This window comes from Loxodonta africana, chromosome 3, assembly GCF_030014295.1.
Source record: "Loxodonta africana isolate mLoxAfr1 chromosome 3, mLoxAfr1.hap2, whole genome shotgun sequence".
Lineage (NCBI taxonomy): Eukaryota > Metazoa > Chordata > Mammalia > Proboscidea > Elephantidae > Loxodonta > Loxodonta africana.
In genome coordinates, this window is record NC_087344.1 from 73,867,518 (window position 1) to 73,886,890 (window position 19,373).

At 39.9% G+C, this 19,373-nt stretch overlaps 1 protein-coding gene across 2 annotated transcripts in view; it reads right to left on the minus strand.

Annotated features, from left to right (window-relative positions):
• The window catches only part of MEAF6 (MYST/Esa1 associated factor 6), a 33,188-nt gene that overhangs the window by 3,835 nt on the left and 9,980 nt on the right, over nt 1-19,373 (minus strand). For both annotated transcript variants that reach the window (XR_010321369.1, XM_064281740.1), the window contains exon 5: nt 1,665-1,857. Coding sequence is in view for 1 of the 2 variants with exons in the window: in XM_064281740.1 (XP_064137810.1) it covers nt 1,665-1,857 (193 nt within the window). In the remaining variant the exon portion in view is untranslated. The remainder of the gene's footprint in view (nt 1-1,664; nt 1,858-19,373) is intronic.

Consider the following 19,373-nt stretch of genomic DNA (forward strand, 5'->3'; position numbering starts at 1 on the left):
GGGTATTATGAATTATTTTCCTATGGAAATTCACTAAAAGTCTGTAAGGAGAAAAGTTAAGTTTAAGACCTAACTCCCTTTATCAGTCATCAGCTGATTTATGCCATTAACAAAAATGATGTATTACCTGAAATAAACAATAGTCTATAATAGCAGTCAGTAACAGAAAAAAGTCCCAGAAACGTTCAAGGAATTTTCCCCTACTCTAAGACACTCTGAAATAGGAAAAGCATCATTCCTTAAAAATGACAGAGGAGTAAATTTAACGAAAGCAATACAGAGCATGGCATTTAATTATCTTGAATTCAAAAAAATATCTTTAAGAGTATGCTTCTGTGCTACCATCTGTGAGAAGCCAGCACCAGTCCCATCACAATAATCGAACAACCTGTGGCCCTACAAAGAAAAAAACCGCATGCGGTTTTTGCTATTTTCACCACTGTTTCAAGATTAGCATAGGAACTCTGCTTTGCAGACAAATCTTAAGGAAGCAGTAGTCCTTATTCACTATTTAGAGGAAACAGTTTCTGCAGTCTAAAAAACAACACAGCCATCAATTAGAAAAACTCTTAAAAGAATAAAAGATCAATTAGTTGATGCCAAAGAAGTTCAAACAAGACAGGGTTAATTCCACATTATCCCCACGTGCCATCTCCGCAAAGCTAACAATTTTCATACCTTGGGTACACAAAAGAATAGCCACAGGTTTGTAAGGCAACCAAACCCAGAAGCAAACTGGAGGGCGAATTCCACCCGTTTCTTGCATGCCCCCTTCCACCTCCTCCACGTGCAGATTTCCCATAGGAGCGGAACAAAAGCCACCTATGGGTACCTGGTTTCCATGCCTCCCCAAAGGTCTGAGGCCAGGGCAAGATTCTTTACTCTAAAACCATGCAATACCCTCTCTGTGTACATCCGCATAATTTCCAATTATCTTAGTTAATAGGTCCCAACATTATCATACAAACCCCAAGCAGAGTAAATGCTAAAATCCACTCTGGGCGACACCTGACCTCTCTGTCCACTGATGCCATTTCTATCTCATTACACACTGCAAAGAAACATGGTGGACAATGTTATCTAGGAAGGCACTCTCGTATTTTATAGGCTTTATATTGTTCTTCCAATACCCAAGGTCAGCATATCGCAGAGGCACATAAAAACAGAGAAACCACAAGCAATCAAAAACCTATACTTAAAAAAGCAAAAAAGGCATAACAGATCAGTTCTCTCCATCCACAAGGGAATGAGAGGAGGTGGGGATCAGGGTTAAGAGCAAAAGACTTTATCCCACTTTGCACCTTTCCTACATGTCTTAGTGGCATTTTTCAAATACAATTACACAGATTCCATTTCCATTTCCCCTTTTTCTCATGTAAAAGGATTCCAAATACACCATATTAAGTAAAGTTTTAATGGAATAAAATTCTTCTGCACTACAAAGAGTGAGACGGATGTCCTGGAGTCCTCCTTCATGGTTACCCTAACACCCACAATTCCTCCCGCTAAGAGAGAAAAATCAGCCCATTTCTTTTAGACCAAAGGAATTTCTTCCCACCAGCAAGAGAAAGACTTTGCATGTATCCTGAGGCATTTTATTCTAGGAAAGTCACTTTCCAGCAATGGCCATGGACGCTCTGGGGGGCGGTAGCACTGCCACTTACCTGTGCCGGTTTTTATTCTTTCGTTTTTTATGGCTGCTGTGATGACTCCCTGAGGAAGTGGAAGAAGCAGCCTTCTGAGGTTTCACTCCTTGCACAGATCCATCCAGATCCTCGGGGTCCTCCTGGCTGGGCTCATTTTCCTGATTGTGGAAGTCTGGAGATGTATCACTTTCTGTCCCACTTCCTGGCTCCCCTGGAGGGAATAAACACAAGTCCCTGAAAGCATCATCAGTACTCCTCAGGCAACCTGTCCATCAGTCAGGGAAGATTTTTGGAGCACTGCTGTTGTTGTTGTGTGCCATCGAGTCAACCCCGACTCAGAGCGACCACACGAGACAGAGTAGAACTGCCCAATAGGGTTTTCTAGGCTGAAATCTTTATAGAAGCAGATAGCCTGACCTTTCTCCCATGGAGCTGCTAGATTCGAACTGTCAACCTTTCAGTTAACAGCCAAGCGCTTAAGTGTTGAGCCACTAGGGCTCCTCTGATCACTAGTATGTAGAAAAAGACTATTCTCTATCCTCGAAGACCATACATTCTAATTGACAGAGAAAATCAAAGCATCAAAGTTCTTGGCGTTCCTGAAAAACACGTCATCTGTAAAAATTGTGCTCCAACAAATTTTAGAACTTAAAGGAAATGGACAAATTTCTAGAAACACACTGCCTACTTAAACTAACGTAAACTGGGATAGAAAAGCTGAACAGACACATAACAAGAGACTGAAGAGGTAAATAAAAACAAAAATCTCCCAACAATAAAAAAAAAAAAAAAAGATAAAAGACAGATTCACTGGAGAATTCTACCAAACATTCTGAGAAGAGCTCACACCGGTACTACTCAAACTATTTCAGAGCACAGAAAAGGGAGGAATCCTCTCAAATTCATTCTATGAAGCCAGCATAATCCTGATACCAAAGTCACCGCAAAAAAGAAAATTACAGACCAGTATCTCTCATGAATACAGATGAGAAAATTCTCAAAAAAATCATAGCCCATAGAACTCAGCATCATATCAAAAAAATAACACACCATGACCAAGTAGGATTCACACCAGGTATGCAAGGATGAGTGAACATTAGAAAATCAATCACCATAATCCACCACATAAATAGAACAAAAGCAAAGAATCACATGATCGTCTCAATGAATGCGGAAAGGCATTTGATAAAGCCGTTGATGATAAAAACTCTCAATAAAATAGGAATAGAAGGGAAATTCCTCAACATAATAAAGGGCACCTATACAAAACCAACAGCCAACATCATTCTCAATGAGGCGAGGCTGAAAGCATTTCCCATGAGAACGGGAACAAGACAAGAATGCCCTTTATCACCACTCTTATTTAACATTGTACTGAAAGTCCTAGCTAGAGCAATAAGGCAAGAAAAAGAAATAAATGGCATCCATATTCGAAATGAAGAAGTAAAACTATCCCTATTTGCAGATATGATGCTATACAAAGCGAACCCCAAAGATTCCATAAGGAAACTACTGGAAGTAATGGGAAGGTTCAGCAGAGTAGCAGGATACAAGATCAACATACTAACAGCAGCTGGATTCCTATACACCAAGAAAGGGAACTTCAAAAAGGAAATCAGAAAGACAATACCATTTATCATAGCCCCTAAAAAGATAAAATACTTGCTAATAAATCTAGCCAGGGACATAAATGACACAAAGAAAACTATAAAATACTACTGCGAGAAACCAAAAGAGACCTACAGAAATGGAAAAACATGGGCAGGAAGACTCAATATTGTGAAAATGTCAATTCTACCCAAAGCAATCTACACATATCATGCAATCCTGATCCAAATACCAACAGTATTCTTTAACAAGATGGGAAAACTAATCAACTTTCTAAGAAAAGAGAAGAGGACCTGGATAAGCAAAGCATTACTGAAGAAGAAAAACAAAGTAGGAGGCCTCACACTACCTGATCTCACAATCTACTATACAGCCATGGTAGTTAAAACAGCTTGGTACCGGTACCACGACAGACATGCAGACCAATGGGACAGAATCAAAAACGCAGGCATAAATAATCCACCTATGAGTAGGTAATCTCTGACAAAGGACCAAGGTCCATTAAATGGGAAAAGACAGTCTTTTTAACAAACGATGCTGACAAAGCTGGATGTCCATCTGTGACAAAATGAAACAGGACCATACCTTACACAACACACAAAAACTAACTCCCAATGGATCAAAGATCTAAATAGAAAATCTAAAATGATAAAGATCATGGAAGAAAAAATAGGGACAACGCTGTTGTCGTTGTCACTGTCGTTAGGTGCCGTCAAGTCGGTTCCAACTTATAGCGACCCTACGTATAACAGAACGAAACACTGCCTGGTCCCGTGCCATGCCCACAATCGTCATTACGCTTGAGCCCATTGTTGCAGCCACTGTGTCAATCCATCTAGTTAAGGGTCTTCCTCTTCTTCATTAACCCTGTACTTTACCAAGCATGATGACCTTCTCCAGGGACGGATCCCTCCTGACAACATGTCCAAAGTATGTAAGACACAGTCACAACCATCCTTGCTTCTAAGGAGCATTCTGGTTGCACTTCTTCCAAGACAGATTTGTTCTTTCGGCAGTCCATGGTATATTTGATATTCTTCGCCAATACCACAATTCAAAGGTGTCAATTCTTCTGTCTTCCTTATTCACTGTCCAGCTTCCGCAAGCACACGATGCGATTGAAAATATCACAGCTTGGGTCAGGCACACCTTAGTCTTCCAGGTGACATTTTTGCTTCTTAACACTTTAAAGAGGTTCTTTGCAGCAGATTTGCCCAATACGATGCACCTTTTGATTTCTTGACTGCTGCTTCCAAGGGTGTTGATTGTAGATCCAAGTAAAACGAAATCCTTGACAACTTCGATCTCTTCCCTGTTTATCATGATGTTGCTTATTGGTCCAGCTGTGAGGATTTTTGTTTTCTTTATGTTGAGGGGTAATCCATAATGAAGGCTGTGGTCTTTGATCTTCATCAGTAAGTGTTTCAAGTCCTCTTCACTTTCAGAAAGCAAGGTTGTGTTCTCTGCATATTACAGGTTGTTAAGGAGTCTCCCGCCAATCCTGATGCCCTGTTCTTCTTCATATAGTCCAGCTTCTCAGATTATGTGCTCAGCATACAAACTGAATAAGTATGGTGAAAGGATACAACGCTGACACATACCTTTCCTGACTTTAACCCACTCAGTGTCCCCTTGTTCTGTCTGAACGACTGCCTCTTGATCTATGTACAGGTTCCCCATGAGCACAATTAAGTGTTCTGGAATTCCCATTCTTTGCAACGTTATCCATAATTTGTTATGATCCACACAGTCGAATGCCTTTGCATAGTCAATAAAACACAGGTAAGCATCTTTCTGGTATTCTCTGCTTTTAGCCAAGATCCATCTGACATCAGCAATAATATCCCTGGTTCCATGTCCTCTTCTGAATCCAGCCTGATTTTCTGGCAGTTCCCTGTAGATATAGGCTGTAGCCGCTTTTGAATGATCTTCAGCAAAATGGGACAACACTAGGGGCCCTAATTCTGCCCAAAGCAATCTACAGAAGTGTTTTGATGAGCGTAAGTGTTTAAGTTTTAGGAGCTCCCAGTTATCCATCTTATCTTTTGGTGTTTGTGCACTGTTAGTTATGGTTTGTATTGCTTCTTTATGCCATATATTAGGGGCAATGCTACAAACCATAATTAACAATGCACAAACACCAGAAGATAAACTAGATAACTGGGAGCTCCTAAAACTTAATACTTATACTCATCAAAAGATTTCACACCAATCCAGACATAAATCTATCCAGAGATAAGCAGCTGATATTTGACAAAGGCCCAATGTCAGTTAAATGGGGAAAAGACTGTCTGTTTAACAAATGGTGCTGGCATAACTGGATATCCACCTGCAAAAAAACAAAACAAGACCCATACCTCACACCGTGCACAAAAACTAACTCAAAACAGATCAAAGGCCTAAATATAAAATCTAAAACAATAAAGATCACGGAAGAAAAAATAGGGATAACGTTAGGAGCCCTAATACATGGCATAAAGAGTATACAAAACATTACTAACAACACAGAAGAAAAAGTAGATAACTGGGAGCTCCTAAAAATCAAACACCTATGCTCATCCAGAGACTTCACCAAAAGAGTAAAAACACTACCTACAGGCTGGGAATAAGTTTTTAGCTATGACATTTCTGATCAGCGTCTGATCTGTAAAATCTGTATGATACTGCAAAAACTCAACAACAAAAAGACAAATAACCCAGCTAAAAAATGGGAAAAGGATATGAACAGGCATTTTACCAAAGAAGACATCCAGGTACATGATAACAGATACATGAGGAAATGCTCACAATCATTAGCCATTAGAGAAATGCAAATCAAAACTATAATGAGATTCCATCTCACTCCGGCAAGGCTCGCATTAATCCAAAAAACAAAAAATAATAAATGTTGAAGAGGTTGTGGAGAGACTGGAACACTCATACACTGCTGGTGGGAATGTAAAATGGTACAACCACTTTGGGAATCGATTTGGCACTTCCTTAAAAAGCTAGAAATAGAACTACCATACGACCCAGCAATTCCACTCCTTGGAATATACCCTAAAGAAATAAAAGCCTTCACACAAACAAATATATGCACACCCATAGTGACTACAGCACTGTTTACAATAGCAAAAGATGGAAGCAACCAAGGTGCCCATCAATGGATGAACAGATAAATAAGTTACGGTATATTCACACAATGGAATACTACACAATGATCAAGAACAACAATGAATCTGCGAAAATTTCATAACATGGAGGAATCTGGAAGACATTATGCTGGGTGAAATTTTCAGGTGCAAAAGGACAAATATCATATGAGAACACTATTATAAGAACTGTAGATAAAGTTTAAACATGGAACAAACCTTCTTTGATGGTCATGAGGGTGGGGAGGGAAGGAGAGGAATAGTCACGAACTAGATAGTAGACAAAAGATTACTTTAGGTGAAGGGCAACATACAACACAGGGGAAGTCAGCATAAGTGGACTAAACCAAAAGCAAAGAAGTTTCCTGAATACAACTAAACACTCCGAAGGCCAGAGTAGCAGAGACGGGTGTCTGGGGACCATGGTTTTAGGGGACATCTAGGTCAGGTGGTATAACAAAATGTATTAAGAAAACATTCTACATCCCACTTGGGTGAGAGGTGTCTGGGGTCTTAAACACTAGCAAGCAGCCATCTAAGATACAAAAATTGGTTTCAACCTACCTGGAGCAAACGAGAATGAAGAACACCAAAGACATACGGTAAAGATGAGCCCAACAGACAGAAAGAGCCACATAAACCAGAGATTCCATCAGCCTGAGACTGGAAGAACTAGATGGTCCCTGGCTACTACCGATCACTGCCCTGATGGGAACCCAACAGAGAATCCCTGATGGAGCAGGAGAGCAGTGGAATGCAGATCTCAAATTCTCATAAAAAGACCAGGTTTAATGGTCTGCCTGAGACTGCAGGGACCCTGACAGTCATGGCCCCTGGACCCTTCATTAGCCCAAGACTGGTACCATTCCTGAAGCCAACACTACAGACATGGATTGGACTGGACTGTAAGATAGACAATGATACTGGTTGATGAGTGAGCTTCTTGGCTGAAGTGGATACTTGAGTCTATGTGGGCAACTCCTGTGTGATGGTGAGACGAGAAGGAAGAGGGGGACAGGAGCTGGCTGAATGGACACAGGCAAAACAGGGTGGAGAGGGGGGATGTGCTGTCTCATTAGAAGGAGAGCAGCTGGGAATGCATAGCAAGGTGTGTATAACTTTTTGTATAAGAGACTGACTTGATTTGTAAGCTTTCACCTAAAGCACAATAAACAAATTAAAAAAAAAAAAAAAAAGTCTTCACACCAGAAGAGTAAAAAGAGGACCTAAGGACTGGGAAAAAAAGTTTGGCTATGACATATCCAACAAGGGCCTAATCTCTAAAATCTATAAAATACTTCAACACCTCAACAATAAAAAGACAAATAATCCAATTAAAAAACGGGCAAAGGATCTGAACAGACACTTCACCAAAGACGACATTCAGGCACCTAACAGACACATGAGGAAATGCTCGCAATCATCAACCATTACAGAAATGCAAATCAAAACTATAATGAGATACCATTGCACTCTGACATTAATGGCACTAATAAAAGAAAATAACAAATGCTGGAGAAGTTGAGGGGGGATTGGAGCTCTTATGTCCATTGGAACTCCAACTCTTATAAGAGTTCCAACGAGAATGTAAAGCGGTACAACCACTATGGAAAACAATACGGCGCCTCCTTAAAAAGCCAGAAATAGAAATACCACATGATCCAGCAATCCGCTCCCAGGAATATGTCCTAGAGAAATAAGAGCCATTACACGAATAGACACATGCACACATGTTCACTGCAGCATTATTCACAATAGCAAAAAAGACGGAAACAACCTAAGTGTCCATCAACAGATGAATGGATAAAAAATTATGGTACATACACCCAATGCAATACTACGCAATGACAGACAATGATGAATCCTCGAAACATCTCACAACATGGATGAGTCTGGAGGACATTATGAGGAGTAAAATAAGTTAATCACAAAAAGAAAAATATTATATAAGATCACTATTATAAAAACTCAAGAAAAGGTTTGCACACACATAAAAAAACAATCTTTGATGGTTATGGCGGGGTGAGAAGAAAAAATCACTAACTAGACAGCTGACAAATGTTAACTTTGGTGAAAGGGAAGACAACACACAATATAGGGGAAGTCAGCACAACTTGACCAAGGCAAAGTCATAGAAGCTTATTAGACACATCCAAACACCTTGAGGTGCCAAGGTACTGGGGCTGAGGGCCGATACCCGGGTCATTAGCATAACATAGTTCATAAAGAAAATGTTCTACATCCTACTTTGGTGAGTAGCATCTAGGGTCTTAAGAGCTTAAAAGCAGCCACCTAAGATACATCCACTGGTCCCATCCTGCCTGGACCAAAGAAGAATGAACAAAACCAAAGACTGTAGGAGAATATTAGTCCAAATGACTTAGGGATCACATGAACCACAGCCTCTACCAGCCTGAGCCCTGAAGAACTATATGGTGCCCGCTACCACCACTGACTACTCTGACAGGGATCACAATAGAGGGCCCTGGACAGAGTGGGAGAAAAACGTAGAACAAAATTCAAATTCACAAAAAAGACCAGACTTACGGGTCTGACAGAGACTGGAGGACCCCCCCAAGACTATGGCCCCTGGACACCCTGTTAACTCAGAACTAAAGCCACTCCTGAAGTCCACATTTCAGCCAAAGATTAGACAGGCCTATAAAACAAACAATAACACACGTGAGGAATGTGCTTCTTAGTTCAATCAAGTATACAAGACCAAATGGGCAACATCTGCCCAAAAGCAAAGACAAGAAGGCAGGAAGAGACAGGAAAACTGGACAAATGGACACAAAGACCCTGGGGTCGAAAGGGAAAGGGGGAGAGTGCTGACATATTGTGGGGAGTGCAATCAATGTCACAAAACAATTTATGTATAAATTTTTGAATGAGAAACTAATTTGCACTGTGAACTTTCACCTAAAGCACAATAAAATCTAAAAAAAAGTATCATCTGAAACAGGGTAACCAGAGGCAACAGATCTAAGTGCAGTTGGGAGATGGAAACATACAACTAGGATAACCTCACTGCATAAAGGTTATTTAAACACAGAATACACTAGTGGGATTAATGATCACATTAAAAGCATTACTGAAAACATCAGACAGATTTCCAGGAGGTGAGAGGTGGGAATACTGCCTACGGCTGGCCCTGATTCCTTCCCCAAACCATATAAGAAGCCCGTCTTTCTATCAAGAAAGAGGCCCAACAGGGAGAAGAACTCTATTCCCTTAATTACTCTGAGAAGTCTTAAAAATGTTTTTAAAAAGAAGTAACCGTACTCATCAGCTGGCACATAGTCTCAATTTTAAAAGGTCACTTAGTTATATTAAATAAATTAAAGCAAGGTCAAAAACAACTTGTATAAATATATTATTTTTAAGGATATAATTACATTTATTTCGGTAAATGTATAATTTTTTTTCCCTGAAAAGAAATTCTTGAAACTATTCAAAGATAAAGATGGGGGAAGATATTCACTTTACTGAACCACTGAAAGTTCCTAAATTTGTACATTATCTGCTTCTAAAAATTGTCTGTAAGAGTTATGTGGGTAATGGGACCAGATTTCTTCTTTTTATGTCTTAATATTATAAACTGCTGGGAAGAAAGCCCAAACCGAGCAGCACATGGGTCAGAGAAATAAAAGAAAGGCTTCCAAAAAAAAGAAGATAGAAAGACTCAGATCTCAAGGGTCATGAAATTTTTTTGTACGTGCACTTCAAAAATGCAACAGAAGAGGGAGCTCTAAGGCTATGAAGCTAGAAAAAGTATACTAACCAATCCTGCCTTTTTAAAGTTCAAGAAAACTCATCTCATATGAAAATCAGCAAAAGCTTTCCAAAAGTTACCACGAAGCTACAATAATCAAGACTGTGTGGTACTAGCCTAAGGATAAACACAGATTAATGGAATAGAACCTATTCCAGAAAATGAAAGTACAAGATCCAGAAATAAGCAGTTACACTTAGGGTCAAGGGTGTCAAGACAATTCAATGGAGAAAAGAACAGTCTTTTCAACAAATTGTGTTGGGACAACTGGAAAGCCACATGCAAAAAAAATGAAGTTGGAGCCCCACCTCACACCATACATAAAAATTAACTCACAATGGATCACAGACCTAAATGTAAGTGTTAAAACTATAAAACTCTTAGAACCAATTGCGTTTCTTAGATACAACAAAAGCAAAAGTGACAAAATAAAAAACAGATAAATTGGACTCTATCAAAATATAACATTTTTGTGTTCCAAATGATATCACAAAGTCAAAAGACAACTCATGGAATGGGAAAAAATATCTGCAAATCATGTATCTTATAAGGGACTTGTACCCAAAATATATAAAGAACTCTTACAACTCAATAATAAAAAGACAAAAAAAAAAAAACTTTTTTAAAAATAGGCTAAGGATTTGAACAGACATTTCTCCAAAGAAGATATACAAACGGCCAATAAGCACAGAAAAAGATGGTCAACATTATTAGTCACTGTTGCCAGGTGCCTTCGAGTCGATCCTGACTCACAGCAACCCTATAGAATGGCGGAGAGCTGCGCCACAGGGTTTCCTTGGCTGAAATCTTTATGGGAGCAGATTGCCAGGTCTTTTCTCCCACAGAGCTACCGGTGGGTTCAAACCCCAACCTTTCAGTTAGAGGCCAAGCACTTAACCATTAGGCTACCAGGTCTCCTTCATTAGAGAAATGCAGATCAAAACCACAATACCACTTTACATCCACTGGGATGGCTATTAGAGCCCTGGTGATACAGTGGTTAAGTGTTCAGCTCCCAACCAAAAGGTCATCAGTTTGAATCCACCAGCCGCTCCTTGGAAACCCTATGGGGCAGTTTTACTCTGTCCTACAGGGTCATTATGAGTTGGAATGGACTCAATAACAATGAGTTGTTTTTTTTAATATATACGTTTAACAACAATAAAAAAGAATCAGCTGCAAGAGAAAAAAAAAAGACTCTAACTGGCACTGAAGCCATTCCCAAAGACCATCCTTCAGCCAAACCACAGACGGGCCCGTAAAATAAATAATAACGCCTGAGAGGAATGAGCTCCTTAGAACAAGAAATGATACCAGATCGAAAGGGCAACATTTACACAAGGGCAAAGATGAGAAAGCAAGAAGGGGTAGCAATTCACACGCAAGGAAATGGGGACCTAGGATGGAAATCGGGGGAGTGCTGGCACACTGTAGGGGAACACTGTATGTACAAACTATTGAATGGGAACCTAATTTGCTTTGTAAACTTTCATCTAATACACAATTAAAAAAAAAAAAAAGTTGTCTGCAACCTACCCTAAGTAATCTGCAAAAAATAAAATAATAAGAAGGGTATACAGAGAAAAGGTCCTTGGGTGGCACAAACACTTGCACTGAACTACTAACAGAAAGGTTCGTGGTTTGAACCCACCCAGCAGCACCACCAAAGAAAGGCCTGGCAATCTCCTTCCATAAAGACTACACCCAAGAAAACCCTATGGAGCAGTTCTATTCTGTAACACGTGGAGTCGCTGTGAGCTAGAATCGACTCAACAGCAACAGGTTTGATTTTTTGTGGGGTTTATGTTGTAGAGGGCGAGTTAGAAAGCTAATGCATCATATTAGGAACTGGGGGCTCTAGGTAAAGGTTTTCTGCACTCTGAAATTGATCAAAGATGCAATCAGGATGCATCAATAATTACTGGTGATTGGAATGCAAAAGTCAGAAACTAAGAAGAACGATCAATAGTTGGAAAACACAGCCTTGGTGATAGAAAATGATGCCAGAGATCACATGACAGAATTTTGCAAGACCAACAACTTATTCATTACAAATACTTCTTTTCAACAACATAAACAGCGACTATACACCTAGACCTCGCCAAATGGAATACAAAGGAATCAAATTAACTACCTATGTGGAAAGAGACGATGGAAAAGCTCAATATCATCAGTCAGAAGAAGGCCAGGGGCCAAATGTGGAAGAGACTATCAACTGCTTAAATGCAAGTTCGAGTTGAAGCTGAATAAAATTAGAACAAGTCCACGAGACCCAAGTATGACCTTGAGTATATCCCACATGAATTTAGAGACCATCTCAAGAATAGATTTGACGCAATGAACACTAATGATCGAAGACCAGAGAAGTTGTGGAAGGACATCATACATGAAAGAAGCGAGAGGTCATTAAAAAGAAAGAAAGAAAAGACCAAAATGGATGTCAGAAGAAATTCTGATACTTGTCTGGAATGTCAAATCTCGCCGCCGTCAAGTCGATTCCGACTCATAGTGACCCTAGAGGACAGAGTAGAACTGCCCCATAGAGTTTCCAAGGAGCGCCTGGCAGATTCAAACTGCTGACCTCTTGGTTAGCAGCCGTAGCACTTAACCACTATGCCACCAGGGTTTCCCATGAATGTCAAATAACTAAAACAAATGGAAGAAATGATGAAGTAAAAGGGCTGAATGAAGATTTCAAAGGGTGTCTTGAAAAGACAAAGTAAAGTATTAATAATGAAATGTGCAAAGACTTGGAGTCAGAAAACCAAAAGGGAAATACACGCTCTGCATTTCTCAAGCTGAAAGAACTAAATAAAAAACTCAAGCCTCAAGTTTCAATATCGAAGGATTCTACTGGGAAAAAAACTAAACAACGCAGGAAGCATCAAAAGAAGATGGAAGGAATACACAGAGTTACTATACCAAAAAGAACTGGTCGACATTCAACCATTTCAGGAGGTAGCATATGATCAGGATCTGATGGTACTAAAGGAAGAGGTCCAAGCTGCACAGAAGGCACTGGCATAAAACAAGCCTCCAAGAACTGCTGGAATACCAACTGAGATGTTTCAATAAATGGATACAGAGCTGCAAGTGCTGACTCATCTATGCCAGGAAATTTGGAAGATAGCTTACCTGGCCAACTGACTAGAAAAGATCCCTATTTGTGCCTATTCCAAAGAAAGTGATCCCACCAAATATGGCAATTATTAAACAACACTATGAATATCACGCACAAGTAAAATTTTGCTGAAGAGCATTCAAAAGCGGTTGCAGCAATATACTGACAGGCAACTGCCAGAAATTCAAGACAGGTTCAGGAAAGGTAATGCAACGAGGGATATCATGGCTGATGTCAGATGGATCCTGGCTGAAAGCAAAGAATACCAGAAAGATGTTTACCTGTGTTTTATTCACTATGCAAAGGCATTCGACTACGTGGATCATAACAAATTATGGATAACATTGCGAAGAACTGGAATTCCAGAACACTTAATTGTGCTCATGAGGAACCTGTACATAGACCGAGAAGCAGTCGTTCAAACAGAACAAGAGGATACTGCGTGGTTTAAAGTCAGGAAAAGTGTGCATTAGGGTTGTAACCTTTCATCATACTTATTCAATCTGTATGCTGAGCAAATAATCCAAAAAGCTGGACTATATGAGGAAAAACAGCGCATCAGGATTGGAGGAAGACTCACTAACAACCTGCGTTATGCAGATGACACAACCTTGCCTGCTGAAAGTGAAGAGGACTTGAAGCACTTACTGATGAAAATCAAAGACCACAGCCTTCAGTACAGATAACACCTCAACATAAAGAAAACAACTGGGCCAATATGCAACATCATGATAAATGGAAAAAAGATGGAAGTTGTCAAGGATTTCATTTTACTTAGATCCACAAACAATACCCATGGAAGCAGAGGTCAAGAAATCAAATGACGCGTTGCATTGGACAAATTTGCTGCGAAAGACCTCTTTAATGTGTTGAAAAGCAAAGATGTCACCTTGAAGACTAAGGTACACCTGACACAGGCCATGATATTTTCAATTACCTCACATGCATGCGGAAGCTGGACAATGAATAAGGAAGACTGAAGAAGGATTGATATCTTTGAACTATGGTGTTGGCGAAGAATACTGAATATACCATGGACCGCCAGAAGAACGAGCAAATTTGTCTTGGAAGAAGTACAGAAAGAATGCTCCTTAGGAGCAAGGATGATGAGACTACATCTCACATACTTTGGACATGTTATCAGGAGAAATCAGTCCCTGGAGAAGGACGTCATGCTTGGTAAAGTAAAGGGTCAGTGAAAAAGAGGAAGGCCCTCAAAGAGATGGATCGACGCAGTGGCTGCAGCAATCGGTTTAAGCATAACAACGATGGTGAGGCTGGCACAGGACCGGGCAGCATTTTTGTTGTTATACACAGGTTCGCTATGAGTCAGAACCAACTCGAGGGCATCAAACAACAACAGGTGAAAGTTATATGGGAGGTAACTGTACTACTCTTGCAGCTTTTCTGTAAGTCTGAAATGGTTTCCAAATAAAAATGGTTTAAAAAAAAAAGCAATCATTTAGAGACACATACTGAAATATATATACAGAAAAAATGGTATGATGTCTGGGACTTGCTTTAAAATAATACAGAGATTAAGGGGGAGAGTGGATGGAGTGTGAATAGGGCAGAACTGGCCATGAGTTGATGGTTTCTGGGGTAGGGTGATAGGTACATACAGCTACTCGCCAAATCAATTCTAACTCATAGCAACCCCATGTGTGTCAGAGTAAAACTGTGCTCCATGAGGTTTTCAATGGTAATTTTTCTGAAGAAGTAGATCACCAGGCCTTTCTTCCAAGGACCTCCAGGTAGACTCAAACCTCCAACCTCTCAGTTAGCAGCAAACAGCATTAACCATTTGTATCACCCAGGGACTCTGATGGGTACCTAGAAGTGTATTATTTTATTCTGTTAAAGGGTTTTAAAAAATGTATTTTTTGCTTATTCACAATGATATCCATAACAAGCCTTCCCAAGCAATGTTTTTCGGAATGTGAATGGCAATAATCTATTTGGAAAGTAATTAGGCTAACAAACAAAACTATACCTATGAAAATCACCCTTCGACACCGTAATGCCACTTCTGGGACACCATCATTCAGAAAGAAAAACTCCATTATGAAAAGGCATACGTGTGCAAAGAAGTTTACTGTACCCCTGTTTACAGTGGGGAAAAAATAGAGACAACGTGAATAGGCACCGACAGAGGAGGACACAACCAGACTGTGAAATATTTTTCAGCTTTTAAAAAGAATGTAAGATGATGACAGTAGCTAACACATACAGTGCCACCGTAAGCCATGTGCCGTTCCAGGTACTTTGTAAATATTAATACATATAATCCTCACCACAACTCTGCAATTATAACGTCCGGTTTATAGAGGAGGGAACGGAGTCAAGAGAGGCACAGACTTGCACAACGTCACACAGCTAATGAGTGACAGAGTTGGGATTTGAATCCAGATGGTTTGGCTTCAAAATCCATGCTTTTAATCACCACCCTAAGCTGTCTCTCTCTGTATGCACTGAACTGACAAGGATATCTGTAATACAAGAAGTAAAAAACATACCGAGCCATGTGCACAGTCAGATCCAATTTCCAGACAAAGAAATCTCCAACCCTCTGTGAGTTGTACGTATATGCATAAGCACTGAGAAAGACGTGTTAGGACAATATCAAGCTATTACACTGGCCCCCTCAGAAAGTTAGGACTAAAGTAGGGCAAGAGATAATCAACCTTTTCATACTATTTCTGAATTCCCTGACTTATGACAATGAGAATGTATTACTTTTCCAGTTAAAAAAAAAAAAAAAAATCTAATTAAATACAAAAAGATGAGTCTAAGATGGAGAAGTATGATTAGGACAGTCTTCCTTTCCCATGCCCAATCCCAGTGAAAGCAACTGATTTAGGTAAAAAAAAAAAAAAAAATCATCTAAAAAATGCAAATGGTGGAGGCCCTGGCTGGAGAAGGAATAGGCTGAAGGGGGCATAAGGCCACAGAAGCTTTGAATCACAAACAGGATGACGGAAGGGACACAGGATTCACCGAGTTGGGGAGGCTAACAACAAGGTGAGAGGCAGGTCCCTGCAGGGTGCAAACAGTTTGAGCTTCACTGCTAATCTAAAGATTGGTGGTGTGAACCCACCCAGCAGTAACACGGAAGAAAAGGCCTGGTGATCTGCTTCTATTAAAATTACAGACAAAAAAACCCTATGGAGCAGTTCTACTCTGTAACGCATGGGGTCCCAAGAGTCAGAATCGACTCGGCCACAACTAACAACAACAACTAAAAACACGGATGGGCAAAACCAACTGTCCACTCATTCTGGACCAGCTGCTATGACAGTGCTGTGTAAATGGACAAGCTGGTCATATTCTAGAAGGAAGACTTTGAGTCACACACAAGTGTACACGCAAAGCATTGTAAATCAAATCAAAGCCCTATGAATAAAGAATCCTCCTGCGGACCTGAAGAGGTAACATCGCAGGCACCAAGAAGTCCCAAAGGACTTACATGGACGTTAAGGACCACAGAAGTCAAAGAAGAGTGGATTATTCAGGAAAAGCTTCCTTGAGGGGGTGGAATTTAAACTGGACTTTGAAAAATGAGAAACGAAGCACAAGAAAACAGCACAAGCAAAGACGCAGAGGTGAGAAAACACAAGGTGTACTTGGGACAAAAGGAATCGAACACTATCTCTTAAACAGAGATCTCAGGAAATGAGAGGTGAAATGGAAAGACAGGGTAAGAAGAGTCAAAAGCGTCAGCCTAAGGGACTTCATCTACAGAGACAGTACGAGGTGATGGTTAAAAGAACAAGTTTGTTGCTTAACCTTTCTGAGCCTGTTTCCTCATCTGTAAGACAGGAATTCTTTCTCTCACGTGTCAAGTATGTATGTGTATTTCTTATGGACCAGACACTGGGCTAGACACTGCGGCTACAGCAATGGTTCCTACTTTTACGGAGGTTACAATCTGTATCTACCCTCAAGAAGTAGCTTTAATGAGTGTTTGTTCAGTGTCTGGAACACAGTAAGTGTTCAAATCTCAACATACTTGAGACGTAAGGGCATGCACATCAAATTATAAACAAACAGTAAAGACTGCAGTAGAAGTTATTAGCAGGACATAAAAAGGGGAAGCCACTAAGAATTTCTGAACAGAGGAGTGACATCAAACAATGAATATTTATTGAGACCTCTGTGTAAACCTATGTTTTAGGGTTATTAGGCTAGAAGTGGTTTATAAGAGCAGCTGAAGACAGGGAGACTAGATAAAACACTATTAAAATACAAGTGAGGCTGCAAAGTGAGAATGGTTTTCTTCTTTGGCTCATAGAAGCCAGAGAGGAATGACTGCAGAAGGAGCAAATTACAACAATTCCAAATGCAACAGCAAATCAATTAGTAAGTCGTGTAATGTTGCCACCGTGTGAAGATGCTTAAGTTTGTTTCTCATACATGAAAGTAAGCAACTCATTTTTACAGCAAAGAATGTCAAGATTTTGACTATATTTAACAAATCTATAAATGAGACTTTCTGCTTATTAAAAAAAAGGAATGGATATTAAATAGTGTCAAGGTATAATTTGTGACTAATACAAAAGTTTACAAGAGAAAGAGAAGATCTGAGAACGATGCTTCATGCTGTCATTTATTTACTTACTGGAATGAGGTAAATACCGAAGAGAGATTTGGCTTGATGAAAACTTCAGAGAAGTCCAGTAAAATAAACAGTTTTAAAGGAAACATAGCAGATTTAAAAAGAATAGAACCTCTGCAAACTAAAAATCAAACAATTTTCTTTTTTTCAATCAAGAGAAGATTCAATAGTAGATCAGGCGCAGGTGCAAAGATTAGTGAACTGGTATAGAGAAAAAAAATAATTCAAAATGCAGCACAAAGAGAAGAAAAAGATATGGAAGGGTTGGTAAAAGAAATAAAGGATACAGTGAGGTTTAATATACACTTAACTAGAGTATCAGAAGGAGAGAATAGAGAGCGCAGGGGGCAAATGCAGTATCTAAAGAGACAAGAGCTGGCAACTGGCATAACACAGTTTATAAAGAAAATGTTCCACATTCTATTTTGGTGAATAGCATATGGGGTCTTCAAAGCTTGACAGCAGCCATCTAAGATACTTCACTGGTCTCACCTCATCAGGAGCAAGAGAGAATGAAGAAAATCAAAGATACAAGGGAAAGATTAGTCCAAGGACTAACGGACCACAACTACCAAAGCTTCCACCAGACTGAGTTCAGGAAAACTAGACAGTACCCGGCTACCACCACCAAATGCTCTGACAGTGATTACAATAGAGGGTCCGGGACCGAGCTAGAGAAAAATGTAGAACAAAATTCTGACTCACAAAAAAAGACCAGACTCGCTGGCCTGACAGAGATTGGAGAAACCCTGAGAGTATGGTCCCTGGACACCCTTTTAGCTCAGTAATGAAGTCACTCCTGAGGTTCACCCTTCAGCCAAAGACTGGAAAGGCCCATAAAATAAAACAAGACTAAAGGCGCACACCAGCCCAGCGACAAGGACAATGAGGCAGAAGGGGACAGGAAAGCTGGTAATAGGGAACCCAAGGTTGAGAAGGGAGAGTGTTGACGTATCGTGGGATTGGTAACTAATGTCACAAAACAATATGCATACTAATTGTTTAATAAGCAGATAGTTTGTTCTGTAAGCCTTCATCTAAAGTACAATTAAAAAAAAAAAAAAACACAAGTGATAAGAGAGGCAGAAAGGGACAAGAGAGAAACATTTTATAAAATGAATACAAACATCTCATTAAAAATGAACTATAACAATGCTTTACATTGAAAATTTACTTTTCAATTTTAAAAAATTCTCCACATCTCATCTTATCCAATGAAGAAGAGTGCAAGTAGAATGCTACTTAATAGTGGTCAGTGCCCCTTCCTAATTTTGACTCAAACTGTGCTAAATGTATTTTCCACATTAAAAAAAAAAAACCATACCCATTGCCATCGAGTCAATTCCAACTCATGGCAACCCTACAGGACAGAGTAGAACTGCCTCACAGAGTTTCCAGCGAGTGCCTGGTGGATCTGAACTGCCAATCTTTTGGTTAGCAGCCGTAGCACTTAGCCACTACACCACCATGGTTTCCA